Raw genomic sequence first — 16,011 nt, forward strand, 5'->3', positions numbered from 1 at the left:
TTATAATATTCCACGAATGTTTTTATTACTCTGATGACTAGAACTATGTGAATGAGTAAATCCAACGTCCAAATGTGAGGCACCGGAAACATGGCCTTACAAAATAGAGAAAATTACAATACAAAACCAACTATTCTTTATGTTTAGCATCCTAAGGTTATCTCTACGTGAGCTTAAGTTTGATAAGCAATCCAATCTATAACCTACAAATGCGTACAAAATATATATTTGTCAACAACACATGTTGAGTGACTAGATTCACCAGTTTTGACACAAACAAAATGATAATATATAATGATATAAATAATAGGGTAAAAATAAGCAAAACTGTTATATGTGAGTATAAACAATGAAATTGTTAGGCAAGTAATGAGTATTGGTGAAACCATTGCCAATGCGATCGGGCTCCGGCCACTACGAGGATCGTATGATCATACTATAATGAGATTATGTTGGACCTCTCCGAATGCGATTCAAGTAAGCAAGTAAGCAAATAGCAAGTAACAAACAGTCATTCAATTGATACACAACACAAAGATCACAGTTTGCGTTTGAGAAATAATAAGATAAATAATTTGATAAATGGTACGCAAGTGTCTCCAAAACATTTGAAAACAAGTAAAATAGGGGAGTGATTACTCACCTGGTAAAATATGCATTTCAAGATGAAAGTATGTTAAACGAGTGAACTGGTTTGGTTCGGTTCGATTCAACAAGCTAGCCATGATTGATTATTAGCAATATCCGAATGAGAGATCCTTGAAACTAAGAGTAAAATTATTTCAATCATAGAGAAAAATATTCAGGCGCTAAATTATTTATTATTATTATTATTATTATTATTATTATTATTATTATTTTTTTTTTTTTTTGTAAGTCCATATATTAATAAGTTAAAATAAGTCTTGATGGAAACTATGGTTTTCAAGCATAATAATATGCTGATGGTGGACTTGATGTTTAACTAGAAAAGAAAACTTGTACTAAAACATACAGGTCATCTCCTTTCTCTATTTTAAACTTAAACCACCACATCTTTAAGCCTCTAAATTTGTTTTCAATAGACACGCATCACATTTTAAAATTCAGGGATTTTAGTCGGGCAACGATTACAAGCAAAATGGTATAACAATTACCTCAAATGGTGTTGGTAAGATGTTATGAAGCCTCACCGGAATACCGATGGCGATGGCGGGAGTAGCCGGAATATCTCGAACGGTGGTCGTTTATTTTCATTAAGGAAAGGAATCGGCGAGAAGGGTGTGCTCAACTAGTCAATTAAATATAATTTATAGGACTAATAACGCGTTTTTAAAATTTGGAAAGTTGGTGATTTCGGTGATTAGATACAACTTTTAAACATTTAAAAATAATGTTATCACGCCTAAACTGTAATTAGATACAACTTTTAAATGTGCGGTTAAAACAACAAAATACAAGTGACGTTCAATAAATATAAAACAAATAAATGCGATAACAAAATTCGTTGTTTTAATAATAATAGATGAGGATCCAAGAATATACATATATATAAATTTTAAAACGGGTCGGGTATTAGAAATTAATAAATTAAACGAGAAACCCGAGTTGCTACATGAAACTTACACGTCGTATGACATATACGCCCGTGCATGCCTGTCTATACATGTTGCTTCTTGTATTTGTAACTTTTCATTCTGAGATAATAAAATTTTCCTTCCCTGCTTCATTTATTCTTTGTGTCATCGTTCTTTAAATATTACGATATATTATGCTCAATTTCAAAATATCATGGGTCAAATTTCTTTGGCCCAATAATTACTAGCCTGATTAGGAACTGGAAAAGAAAAACGAATTCATAACTAAATTGAACATGAGAACCGAAAAAGTCGAAGCCTAATGGTTTTGAAAAACAAAAGGCCGAAACTTTGTTCGCTTTTTTTAGCCCAAAACCGCACTGAACCACACCGCGCAAGTTTAAACGTCCAATTCTTATGATTCAGTTGAATCATTAAACTGCACTTGTCCGATTTTCGATTCAGTAATCTATTTTAATTAACAGAACTCCCACAGTTGTTAACCTAGGTGCCCAACTCCAAGGTTCTCATGCTGATAACTAATTTGGTGACCATTGAACTAGTTTATTTTTCATTATTCCCATGTTTTGGTGTATTCGCTCATCTTGATCGACTCGTTTAAAATATGATGTTCTTTTTTATCTACTCCTCGAGTAATTTGTGAAACCATGACAATGGATAAATTCTGCATTCTATTAAGCTTTATATTAATCTTAGCTGTTCAAATAGCTTGATGCTCGCTTAAAAAAGTCTGGATGTAGCTTGTTCGAAATCGCCTTGATTGTAAAGACGTTCGCAAATGTACAAATTATTAGCCTATGACTTAAGCCTCCATTTCAGTTGGAGCGGACACTGTGTGTGTTTAAATATATATATTTTTTAATTTCACTCGTGAAGATATAAAAAACACAATAAATACGCGTTAATCTCATTTAAGTGTAAAATTCTATAGTCATTACAACTAAGTGCCAATTTTGTAGCCAATACATTACTAAAAGCACATCCGATTTTCAAGGTCACTTCTTTAGTTGTTGCTCAAAAGTCAAAACTAGTGCTCAAAGTCAACCTGGTTACTTACTCGTTTATTGGTTGGTATGTGGCGGGGTGTGACATAAACCCGGCACCACAACCGCTACTCCGTCACCATTGGCACCGCCTCCACAAACACATCTACTATCACAAACACACCCGCTAGCACTCGGTTTCCAAGCATAAAAAACATAATTTATTCTATTAGTTGTTGGGTTTGTGAAGGTTTGGGCTTGAGCCCATGTTTATGTCACTAAGTAATTAACCATAATCTATAACTTATAAATAACCCTACTATGTAAATGTAATCTTTGCACACGCATATGATAACATAATCTAGTTGCATGCTGTGGATTTAGGTCCCCCATTAGGACCTAACTGTTTACCGTTTATTATTTTATGTTTACTGCTTGATAATCGTGTGTGCATAGTTTATTTGTATTCGTGTTGTTGCTTCCACATTGCCGCCTAACATTAGCATACTATTTTTATTAGATTTTAAGTATCGGTACATGTCCTTTGGTCCTCACGCAATATGTATATGTCATATAAAGCTTTATGTCATTATCGGTCCCTCTATCATGTATAGTAAATCACAGACAATTGATTAACAAATTAAATACAACAAATTTGTAGAAATGCCCGTGATTCTTTAAACTAGTAATCAAATGTATTTAGCTATACACACCCAATCACCAGTCGTCACCTAGGACTTTGCCTCCGTCACCACGAACAACATCATAGCCACTCGAGTCCACCTTGTAGGAATCTCCACCATCACAGCCACAACCACACCACCAGTTATGATAAAAAAGTTATAGCGGGTGAACCAAATTGATAAATATTTTATAAACTGCCAGTATTTAACATAACTTATTTTGATTAGAAATCATTTTGAACTGAACCCATTTTTGACTCGTCACTTGAACCCATTAGACCCACCAAGAGATGTTCTCGTGCGAATCTCAGCAATGATTTGTTCTTATTGTACATATTGATCAGTTTGAACTAAAAGAAAACTTTTGAGCGGAATACACACATTGTATATATTAATCCTAGTTTTGATATAAATTAGATTTAAGTTTGTTTTTCTTTTTTAATGTGGACAACATTTGTAACTACTTTAGTATATATAAAGGTTAATTGTTTTTGTTGTCTGTAGGCCGTGGCATGTTCAAAATTCTACCAAGTTCAGTCTCATCTGACTAACTCTATTAATCTATTTTTAAAAAAACATATATATTTTAACATCACTTTTTAAATGTGTATATAATTACGAGAAATGAATATTAATTCTGCTAAAAAATGTTCGAGTCCACCGACTTTGTCAATACACGACACTTAGGGGTGTTCAAAATACCCGAATCCGATTAACCCTACCTGACACGAATCCAAATAAGCAAATTTGGGTCGGGTTAATAAGGCCAAAAACTATTAATCGGGTTAACCCGAATAACCCGAATTGTTAATAGGGTCGGGTTTCGGGTTCATTTTGGAAAAAAAGTCGGGTTTCGGGTTAACCCCGAATAACCCGATTAGTTGTGATACTTAACTTGAAATGCAATGATTAAAATGTGAAATAGCGCTATAAAGGCAATAATGTAAGCTTTATAGATAAGTTAATTATTCTGTTTGTTCATGAACCGTTCGGCGGAAAGTTCTTTTACGTTGTGTTCATTTAAAAACGAACGAACATGAACACATGCTTCACTCGTTCATCTATATTCGTGAACGTTTTTTTATGGTCGTTCATTTTAGTTTCTTTACGTCCGTTCATGTTCGTTTACATATTAATAGAAAATTATTAAATATTATTTGCATTTAGAAATATATCACCTTAATATGTTTTATATTTCTTTGTGTTTATTTAAATGCGTTCATTTATGTTCATTTATATATGCTTGTGTTGGTTAATGTATGTACATATATGTTCCTTTATGTTCATTTATCTTTGTTTAATTATGTCCGTGAACTATTCATTTAGATTTTAAATGAACGAACATAAACGAACACGAACATGTTTAGTTTTTAACTAACGGACATGAACACAAATATATGTTCGATTAAGTGTTCGTGTTGGTTAAAAGTTAAATGATAAAACACGGACATACCTTTGTTCATATTCGTTCGCTTCATTTACTGGCCTATATATATAATTATAATATAATTACTTGTAAAAAATATTGAAAATTAAGTGGAATTAGAAATTTTGCAACCTACAAGTTACAAACACAAAAAACAACTTAAAATTATAAAGTAACAATTTTAACCCAATTAGCCCGACCTACCCGACCCGACTAATCCGAATCCCGACTAACCCGAACCCGACTAACCCGAACCTTAATAGGGTTGGGTTGCGGGTTAAATATTTTTAAAGAAAACTCGACTAGCCCGACCCGATAACCTGAAACCCGATCGGATTGGCCCGATGAACAACTACAGAACAAAAAAACAAAAAAAACTATAAAAATATGAAATATCCATCCTAATTTATATGTAGAATTTGAATTGGTCAAGGTTGATGGCCGTTGAAAACGAATATTTTGAAAAAAAAAATAAATGAGTTTTTTAGTAGGAGAGATTAATTAAAATATTACAAAAGCATTATTTTAGTAGCATGATGTGTAGAAACTTGATAGCCTACAAATGTTTTTAACTATTATAATCAAGAAAGTAATTGTTAATGTAGCCAATTTTAGCGCATTATACGCACCAGAGTAGTTAGGTCAAAGTTGATGGGCTTAGTTCATCATCATATTAGCCTATAAATACCATAAAGATTATGCACATTTCATTGCAACAACAACATCATCTATTTTCCCCTCACAATTTTTCTTTGAAATTAACTGATCATGTCTTCTGCTATTGTCCAGGTTGAGATCCCTTCTAAGTTTCCTGCCGACAAAATTTTTAAAACTTTGAGTGATTTTGATAACATCGCACCTAAAGTTAAGCCTGAAGTTTTCAAATCGATCGAGACAGTTGAAGGAAACGGAGATGTTGGAACAGTAAAGATCTTCACATTTGGTGATGGTAAGAAATCACACTCATACAAATTCAATAATAATTTATTTATATTTTTTTCTCATGAATTATACTTAATTAAAAGTTAATATATTTTGAAACTAACAGTTCTTCTTACTTTTTATCCACTACAGCCGTACCGTTCACAACCGGAAAATATAAGGTTGATGCGTTAGATGTAAGCAATCATAGCTTTAGCTACTCGTTCGTTGAGGGTGACATCTTGATGGGCATATTAAACTCAATTAGCTATACTGTTAAGGTTGTGCCTTCTTCAGACGGAGGAAGTGTGTTTACACAAACTGTTACTTATAATTACAAAGGTGATGAGAAACTGTCAGAGGAGATTCTTAAGAAAGAGAAAGAAACACACGAGGAGACTTACAAGGCAATCGAGGCTTACGCCGCTGCTCATGCTTAAACTTATTAAAGATCTCAACCTACGTATTTCGCTTTTCACTTTTCAATGTGGTTTGAAATAATGGACACGGTTCAAGTTGTATGATTGTTGTACCATGTTTGGTTTGATGTGAGGAAATTGATGATTGAGTGATTTTAAAATAATCTGTTCTGAGTTTATGACGTAATTATTTTCTTGATCAACATATATTTTCTTCAATTTTACTTTTTATATGTTGAATGCGATTAAATCTTATTTATTTTCGGATTGGTGCTCTATTAATAAGAATTTTTTGCTATACTCATCATTTGTTAACAACTAGGAAGATTCCCGGCGCATGTTAATGTTATTGATAGTCGTATTCGTACAACTTGTCAAATCATGCAGTGCGTCTGCGAGTCGAGATGAAATTGTTCGGTGCCAGGTTACGAAACCAGTAATTACCCCCCCACCCAAAAAAAAAACTCTGTTAACGCAAAAATACAACAAATATACATAACAAAACACACATTGCAGTTACGATCCAATGACACTTCGATTGGTATCTGGTTACGACCCAAAAAATAAAGCAAACCATAAATTCATCCACTCTTAAATATACCACAATTGAACGTATTTAATTTTTTTTAAAATGTGGCGAAAAATAAAACACGCGCGCTGCAGTTGCGAACTGATATGAATTCTTTGATTATGGAATTGAGGGATTAAAAGAATTATAAAAACCCCACACAATGCTTTGCGAAGTAACGCGAATTCAGTCGAAATCGACGTTGCCGAGATTAAATCGTACATAGAAACCTGTCTGTTGTGGTGGTGAACCGACACAGGTTCGGTTGGTATCGGGTTACGACTCCGAAAATTAAATTAATAAGTTAATTCGTCCACACTCAAAATACAACAAATTAACATATTTAGATAAAAAGACCATGATGAAAACCAATAATATTGGCGCGTTGTAGCCTTGACGAGACGCGAATTCTTCTAGACTCCAGAATCGATGGAATAAAAATAACTCACGGGAAAAAAACCATAGGTTGCGACCACGAGCCGACATGAATTTGACCGGAATCATTTGACGGTTTCAACGATAAAAAACACGCATTTTCCGGTAGCGAACCGACACACATTTGAAAATATAAAACAAACTAAAAGCAAATGAGAAGTTTAGCGACCAATCACATGATTGCGTCGCCAAACTTCTTAATTATTATATATAATAATGACGGGTTTTAAGGAGCTTGTAAGGCCCCGTTACCGGTGCCTCACTTTGGACGTTGGATTTACTCATAAACACAGTTCTGAATGTCAGAGTTAATTAAAGTTTTACGCGGAATATAAAACTTTCATAAACATTACATAATAATTCATAACTTGTCCTAAACAACAGCTTGTCTTTCAAATTTAGCAACATTAAGCATAAAACATAACAATCTTCCTTGAGATGCCAGTGTCTTCCTTCCCATGCCATGTGCCCACGTCAAGCGAACTGCCTCAATCTACTCACCTACGTACATACTAAAAGTCAGCTATGCTGAGTGAGTTCTAGTTAATCAAGTAACATACAATACTTTCACATACTTATACATACGCATCCGTAGATACTTATTATATATTTAACCTGCTTATCTTTCTTTCGTACATACATGAGTATATACCTTCTTTCTCTATTGCATTCTTTCTTTTATTTTTTCTTTACATTCTTTACATCTATTCATACTTTATAAACTCTTACGTTTTAAAGAGAATTACGCTCTACTGCCTCGAGTATTATTAGGGATCGGTCACTTTTCTTCCTAGGATATTCTTAGGGTCTGGTCCATTTCTGCCTCGAGTATTATTAGGGCTCGGTCCCTTTCTGCCTCGAGTATTATTAGGGCTCGGTCCCTTTCTTCTGTACCTATCCATCCCTTTAAACTCATTCATAATATACATATATCATCCATACATTATATATTACATTCATATCTTTAATTATAACCTGGCAGTACATGCAATATCCGAAGATCGTTCATGTACCGACAAGCAATCATTCATATCTTTCACATAAATCAAATATAGCATACACTTACCACTTAAGGTAAGTGTATTAGCTAATCACATTGAGTATGCACGCAGCCCCGTAAACATAACAAGGAATGGGGCTAGAAACTCACCTGGATCGTGTTACGTTCTCCGTTAATCGTTATTCCCTTCCTTAACTGAGCTTGGCTGACTGTACATTAATTAAATGTATCAATATATGTCCTATTCACGTTATTCAAGTTTCAGCCATAATGGTTAAGTCTGATCTATTCTAATGGTCTTGTTTTAGAATTCATTTTATGTGACACTCGTCAATTTCAGGTTAACTCCGTTAATCGGAACTCCGTTAATTCAAACTTAAGATCACACGAACTGTAACGCATATCTCATTACATTTAAACTAGGGTTTAGATGACGCATGACAATCACTACACAAGTAGTCTTTCAGAATTTCACCGAAACACACACGAGTCGACTCAAACCGTTGGTGAAAAAAACGACAAATATCAAAACAATAAGTATTTGATAATTATGTGTTAATCTATGTGTTACTTGATATTTATATATAGAACACAAAAATTTAAGAAGGAAAAGTCTATTGTTTTATACTAGAAATTGATTTACTAGAAGTTAAGGGGGCTATGTGTAACAAATTAATAATATAATCAACTTATTACACAAATCCTAACCCCCTACCCCCTGTATACGATCGTCCTCCCTCCCTCTCTTCCTCTTGGCAGCCGTGAACACCCACACACACACATACAATCTCCTTTCAAGCTTGTTTGAAGAATTAAAGTGCTAGCTAGGTAAATAACATCCTCTCTAGTTTATTTCATTGAGTTAATTGCATGATTAAGCATAATAAATATAAACCCTAGATGTTAAAACTATTGATTGTTGATAGATTATGAGTCTAGAGGGTTGCTTGCATGGTTAATTGTTCATAGGATGATAGTTTGTTGAGTTTTGATGAAAACTGATGCTGGACAGATTATTGAATTCGTGTTTGGATGGCTGTAACTTGATGTTAATTACATGTTTCGATGTGATTGTTGATTCTATAATATACTAGGTCGAGTCTAGTTTCTGAAAAGTCTGAGTTTGTAATTTTTGGACGTATAAAAGTTAGTTATTATTATTTTACAAAACTGTTGTGCAAGGCTGATTCGGGAAGCCTGCTGGTAAGCTATTTTGCGACTAAGATATTTCATAAACGACAAGACCAAATGGGTTGGTTCCACTTCTGAAAGTTAATATTTTGAGTTAGGAATCTAACCCAATTGGTCTTGCATTAATTGGACTTGTCATTTAACAGGAATAACAAATAACATTCTGTTACGCATGATAATGATTGTTGTGTGTTTGCTGTGATGTTTTGATCATTGTGATAAAACCATATATGATAAAAATATAATAAAAATATTTTTAAAAACCTAACCCACGTGTACTTCTGTGATGATTTTTGGGTGATTTATTTGACATGTTAGGATTTATTAATAAGAGTAATCTTGTCGAGTGAAAATATGTCTTGACAATTTAGCTGCTGTATTACTTGAATTGTCATGAAAAGTGCATAACTGATCGATGTTTGCTATGTTTTGACCAAATTGCCCTTGTGGGGGATAATTGCTAGTAATGTACAATGTTAATACTTGACACTTAAGTAGTTTTTCACACATGTAACGCTTCACCAACGTGTTTGTCGAGTCGCACTTATTTCACAAATGGAACACGAAACGCATCTCATGCATAAGTTGTATGTGCCGAGTCTAGGGACTCACTTGTAGTTTAAATACTTAGAAAATATCATTTTTGTTGTTAGAGCACTAGTGAGGATTTTCTGTGACGCACACCTCTCTCGGATTCTTTTTGATTTTCTTTGCAAACAGTGAGTTTCACGTCCCCTTTTTACTCTTTTTAAACGCTTTTATTTGGGGGAGATAACATACTCCAATGCTGTAGATTTTGTTAGTTTTTATATATCACTTGTAAGGCTAAGTGGCAAACAAACCAACCAAAGTCCTTCATAACATCGAACCGGTTAATATTTGGATAATAGCGAGTCACTGTTGAGTAGTACTACTGGGTTTGACAAACCTCGCCCAACTCTAAACTCGACTGTAGGTCGAGTGGGTGTAATCTTGGCTAACACATTACCATGGTCGTGGTGGACATGGTGGCAAGGCAATTGATAAACAGTCAGTTTCGGTGTTGAACACTTAGTAATACATGCTTGATAGGTTAGCTACCTATTGATATATAATTGACTTAACACTATCTGGTAACGCAAAACGTAAACGCAAACTCAAACGCTTTATTTATATAAACTTGTGAACTCACCAACCCTGTGTTGACACTTTTAGTATGTTATTCTCAGGTAGCCGAGGCGGGCGCGCAGTTTAGGACATGCATTCGCTAAACACCATTGTTTTAAAAATTGCTTTTAATTTTGTCTTGATAACTTGGGTTTTAAGTCGCCTTGTGTGGCGCAACTGTTTGGTTTACAATTTACGCTTCCGCATTTCATTTAAGACTTGATGTCTTATTAGTTTGAAAACTTTTTATATGGTGTTTGATTGTAACTAATGATTCCGATCCTGTTAGTTCACACCCTCTGATGGTAAAACTCCGTTAGTGGATTTTGAGGGTGTGACATTTTACTTAAAATATTTTACCCTTAAACACTAATGTATTTAAATACTTTGTGTTTGCATACAATGTTTTCCTTTCATTCTTTCTTTCTTTCTTTTGTACTCCTAAACCCTATCTTTGGTTAATCTTTCTTTCAGTATTTACATGCATACATATATATATATTGTACTGTATCCAAGTGTATATAGATTGTATGCAAAACATCAATGTACTCCATTATGTACATTGTATTCGAGTCATACAAAATGTATGTGGGTAAACCAAAGTAATCGAGTCTACTATTGTATGCGAGGGTATGCATATGAAATCGTTTAAGTTCTGGGCATTCGAGTCCCATTGTAATTGACCATATGCATTGTAATCGAGTACTTACATGTAACCGAACCCATGTTGTAATCGAGTCTTATATGTATGCAATATATATATATATATATATATATATATATATATATATATATATATATGGATTCAAGTTCAAGATTGTATTCGATTGGTCTGCATGTAATCGAACATCTATGTTGTATGCGAGTTATTAAATGTATGCGAATGCTTCATTGTATTCAAATTTTTCCATTTCCATAGAATACCCCAATGTATTCGAATCGTGTAAAAGTAATCGAATAGGGTATTGTAATCGAGTTAGACTTGTATTCGAATTGTGTGTATGCATTACATTCCTCCAATTGTATTCGGTTTGTTTAGTGTATTCGGATGTTGCTTGTAATCGATCACATGCGATGTAATCCAGTCTCATCTTGTATTCGACCTTAACGATGTAATCGACTACATTAATGTATTCGAACGGGCTGAATGTATTCGACTCGTTTAATGTAATCGAATGAGCTGTACGGTTTTGGCCCTTTTATCACCATTATCGTTACATTTTATGACTTTAACATCCTATTATGGCTCGGTATTAACCCATAAATGTTCCCGTTTCCATTTTCGGCCAAGACTTAACTCGTTTATACGTAAAGCTCGAACATTTGATCATAAAAACGTTCTTTAAGCTAGATCTAGGGTTTTCTTTATGAACCGTAATTATCCATTAGTTTGTTACGTCCATTTTGACATCAAGTTCATAACTTTATGGTGTATCTAGACCCGATCTATCCTAGGTTTAAGTTTTAGGACCAAACCGTTTCACAAAAACATAACCTTTAAGGATAAAGAACGTACCCTTACTCGTTTTTAGGCTACGGGTTAGCTCGGTTATGAACTATAATCTTGTATCTGGCTTGAATACCCAAGATTTACCAATTTTTAAGCTTGGTTTAAATAAGGAACCAAGAAATAACAAAATAATTAAAACTTATTTACCAAATTAAAAATAAAATTAAAAATTAACCTACCCCCCATGAAAAACCCGAGTTGTCCTCAACACGGTAAAAATCACACGGAATTCCCCACACTTGATTTGGACAACTCCAAAGCGAAGAAGGTAATTTTTAAAACCAATTTTTAAATAAAAACTAAATTAACCTTACTAAAATATACAACATACCTTGGCCCTTTAATTCGTTTCCTCATCCGGTGAGCGTAATAAATAACTCACTCGGTCCACATCGAGAATATTGATGTCCTTTCCTTCCAAGTAAGGTTTAAGTCTTTGACCGTTCACCACTTGTTTTGTTTGCTCTTGAACATCTTCTATCTCCACATCACCAAACTGTCCCACTTTTGTGATGACATATGGGCCCATCCACTTGCTTTTTAACTTACCCGGAAATAACTTTAGCCTTGAATTATACAACCACACCTTTTGACCCACTTCAAAAGTCCGTTTTCTCAACTTTGCATCATGGACTTTCTTTAGTTTATCTTTGTACGCGAAAGCACATTCATACGCTTCATCCCGGATTTCCTCGATCTCATTCAATTTCAACTTTCTCAACTCACCCGCTTCCTTATAATCCGCGTTAACATTCTTGATCGCCCAAAATGCCTTATGTGCCAACTCCATTGTTAAATGACACCCTTTCCATAAACTAACCGATAAGGAGTTGTGCCAATAGGAGTTTTGTAGGCGGTCCAATACGCCCACAATGCATCATTCAACTTAGAAGACCAATCCTTCCTATCGACCCGCACCGTCTTCATCAAGATTTCTTTGATTTGGCGATTGGACACTTCAACTTGTCCACTTGTTTGTGGATGATAAGGAGTAGCAATTCGGTGATTCACATTGTACCTTTTAAAAAGCTTCCCAAAGTTGAAATTCTTGAAATGTGACCCACCATCACTAATAATAACCCGCGGGATACCAAACCGAGCAAAGATGTTTGATTGGAAAAATTTGCAAACTACCGAATGATCATTAGTTCTTGTTGCTATTGCTTCTACCCACTTGGACACATAATCAACCACAACCAAGATATATAAAAATCCATTCGAGTTTGGAAACGGGCCATAAAGTCAATTCCCCATACATCGAAAATCTCTAACACCAAAATCGGTTGCAATGGCATCTCATCCCTTTTCGAGAGACTACCCAACTTTTGACAATTCAAACAATGTCGAGCATACTCACTTGAATCTTTAGAAATGGTGGGCCAATAAAACCCACATTAGCACCCGGTAACCCGTCTTTTGACCACTAAAATGACCTCCACACGCCGATGCATGTGCATGAGTCAAAACTTCCCACACTTCAGAATCGGGAATACACCTCCTTATCATTTGATCCGAACCAATCTTGAAAAAATCCGGTTCATCCCAAATATATTGTTTCACTTGGGCCATGAACCGTTGTCTTCTTTTCTTCACCCAATGATTTGGGATAGACCCCGTTGCTAAATAATTCACAAAGTGGGCATACCACGGTGTAGTCGACACGTCTAACAATTGTTCATCGGGAAACCGTTCGTTTATCTCCATCGGGTCATCAACACCCTCCAATGGAATTCGGGAAAGGTGATCCGCCACTACATTCTCACATCCTTTTTTATCCCTAACTTCTAAATCGAACTCTTGCAAAAGCAATATCCATCGAATTAACCACGCTTTTGCATCCTTCTTCTCCATCAAATATCGAACCGCGCTATGGTCCGAATAAACAATCACCTTACTCCCCCAAATATACGAGCGAAACTTATCCAAAGCATACACCACCGCAAACAATTCTTTTTCGGTGGTTGTATAATTAAGTTGCGTTTCGGATAATGTTTTACTCGCATAATAAATGACCACCTGTTTTTTATCAACTCGTTGACCCAATACCGCTCCGATAGTAGTATCACTAGCATCACACATGATCTCAAACGGCTTTGACCAATCCGGTGGTTGTAGAATGGGAGCTTTCACCAACTGTTCCTTCAAAACATTAAATGCTTGCACACACTCATTAGTAAAATCAAAAGGAGCATCTTTTAATAATAAATTATATAAAGGTTTTGTGATAACACTAAAGCCTTTAATAAATCTTCTATAAAACCCGCATGCCCAAAACTGAACTTACCCCTTTAATGTTTTTAGGTGGAGGTAAAGATGATATTACCCGAACCTTTGCCTTATCCACTTCCATTCCCCTTTCCGATATCAAATGACCCAACACGATAGCCTCTTGCACCATGAAGTGACTTTTCTCCCAACTTAGAACTAAATTTGTCTCAACACACCTTTTTAAAACCTTTTCTAATTCATTGAGACAATTTTCATAAGTTGGGCCAAAAATGGAAAAGTCATCCATAAATACCTCGAGTGACTCCCCGACCATATCCGAAAAAATACTCATCATACAACGCTGGAATGTGGCCGGGGCGTTACACAACCCGAATGGCATTCGCCGAAAAGCAAAAGTGCCATACGGACAGGTGAAAGTTGTCTTGTGTTGGTCATCCGGGTGAATGGCAATTTGGTTATAACCCGAGTACCCATCCAAAAAATAGTAATACTTTTGACCTGATAAATTTTCAATAATTTGGTCAATAAAAGGTAATGGAAAATGATATTTAGATGTAGCAGCATTTAATTTACGATAATCAATGCAAACTCGCCACCTGGTGACCGGTCGGGTGGCGATTTGTTCACCGCTTTCATCTTTAATTACCTGTATACCTGCTTTTTTTGGTACCACCTGTGTAGGACTTACCCATGCGCTATCCGAAATGGCATAGATGATTCCCGCATCCAACCACTTTATTACCTCTTTCTTCTCAACTTCTCTCAAATTGGGATTCAACCTTCTTTGAGTCTCTCGGGTTGGTTTTGCCTCCTCGTTGGTGATGATTTTGTTCATAGCTATAGATGGACTAATGCCTTTTAAATCGGCAATTTTCTAACCTATGGCCGCTTTATTCGTCTTCAACACCTTCAACAATTGTGGTTCTTGGGCCTCTTCCAAATTAGATGCAATAATGACCGGTAATGCGTCATTATCCCCCAAAAACGCATACTTCAAGTGGCTTGGCTAATCCTTCAATTCCAATTTCGGTGGGCTTTCCAATGACGGTTTTGTACCCGAATAAATCACAGCTGGCAAACTTTCAATTTGATGAGTCCATGGTGGTCGTCCTTCTTTAACCGCCAACACGTCTTGATTTTTCTCTTCCATCCTCAATGCACAAAGATGTACCTGTTCAGAAAAATCACAAACACATGCTTCCAAAGCATCGTCCTCATACTCGTGCGGTTCACACGTGTCAACAATATCTGCCATGAAACACTCATCACCACATAAAGCATTAGATCTGTTAGTGAACACATTTAATCTCATTTTTCTATTTCCAAAAGCCATATCAACTGTGCCCGATCGACAGTTAATAATAGCATGAGCGGTGTTTAAAAACGGTCGACCCAATATAACATTTTGTTGTTGGGTCAAATCAACCGATGAGTAGTCTAAAACCAAAAAGTCAACCGGATAGTAAAATTCTTCAACTTTTACTATCACATCTCGCACAATTCCTCGGAGGAGTTTATGGGACAAATCGGCTAACACAACCGTTGTCTCAACTCGCTTTAAAGGACCAAAATCATATTGGTCGTATAAAACCCCTGGAAGAATACTTACTCCGGCCCCAAGATCTAGTAACGCCTTAGACATTTGAAAATCGCCTACTTGAATGTTAATTAAGGGTGTTTCCGGACCTTGAAGCTTAGAAGGAAGATCTCTTTTTAAAACTGCACTCACCCGCTCAGTTAAATCCACTCGTAGAGGCACTTTTTGTTGCCTCTTTTGAGAGCACAATTCTTTCAAGAATTTTGCATATGCGGGTACTTGCTTAATTGCCTCAAGTAGAGGTAAATTTACCTTTACTTGTTTAAAAACTTCCCACATCTCTTCTTTTTGAGGACCCCTTCTTGAAATTATATTTTTCTTACCCG

General features: G+C 35.4%; 1 protein-coding gene and 1 long non-coding RNA gene across 2 annotated transcripts in view; one reads left to right on the plus strand and one right to left on the minus strand.

Moving 5' to 3' along the window:
* LOC143589088 (uncharacterized) overlaps positions 1–16,011 on the minus strand; it is a 183,052-nt gene that overhangs the window by 116,046 nt on the left and 50,995 nt on the right. The gene's annotated exons all lie outside the window — the stretch shown is intronic.
* LOC143588503 (root allergen protein-like) lies at positions 5,389–6,123 on the plus strand. Its single transcript, XM_077069492.1, has 2 exons — positions 5,389–5,618; positions 5,744–6,123. The coding sequence occupies exons 1-2, from the start codon at positions 5,438–5,440 to the stop codon at positions 6,028–6,030; spliced, it is 468 nt and encodes a 155-aa protein (XP_076925607.1). The 5' UTR covers positions 5,389–5,437; the 3' UTR covers positions 6,031–6,123.

This window comes from Bidens hawaiensis, unplaced genomic scaffold (genome assembly GCF_021521415.1).
Source record: "Bidens hawaiensis isolate Kalapana, Puna unplaced genomic scaffold, B.hawaiensis_p1.1 tig00001576_1, whole genome shotgun sequence".
Lineage (NCBI taxonomy): Eukaryota > Viridiplantae > Streptophyta > Magnoliopsida > Asterales > Asteraceae > Bidens > Bidens hawaiensis.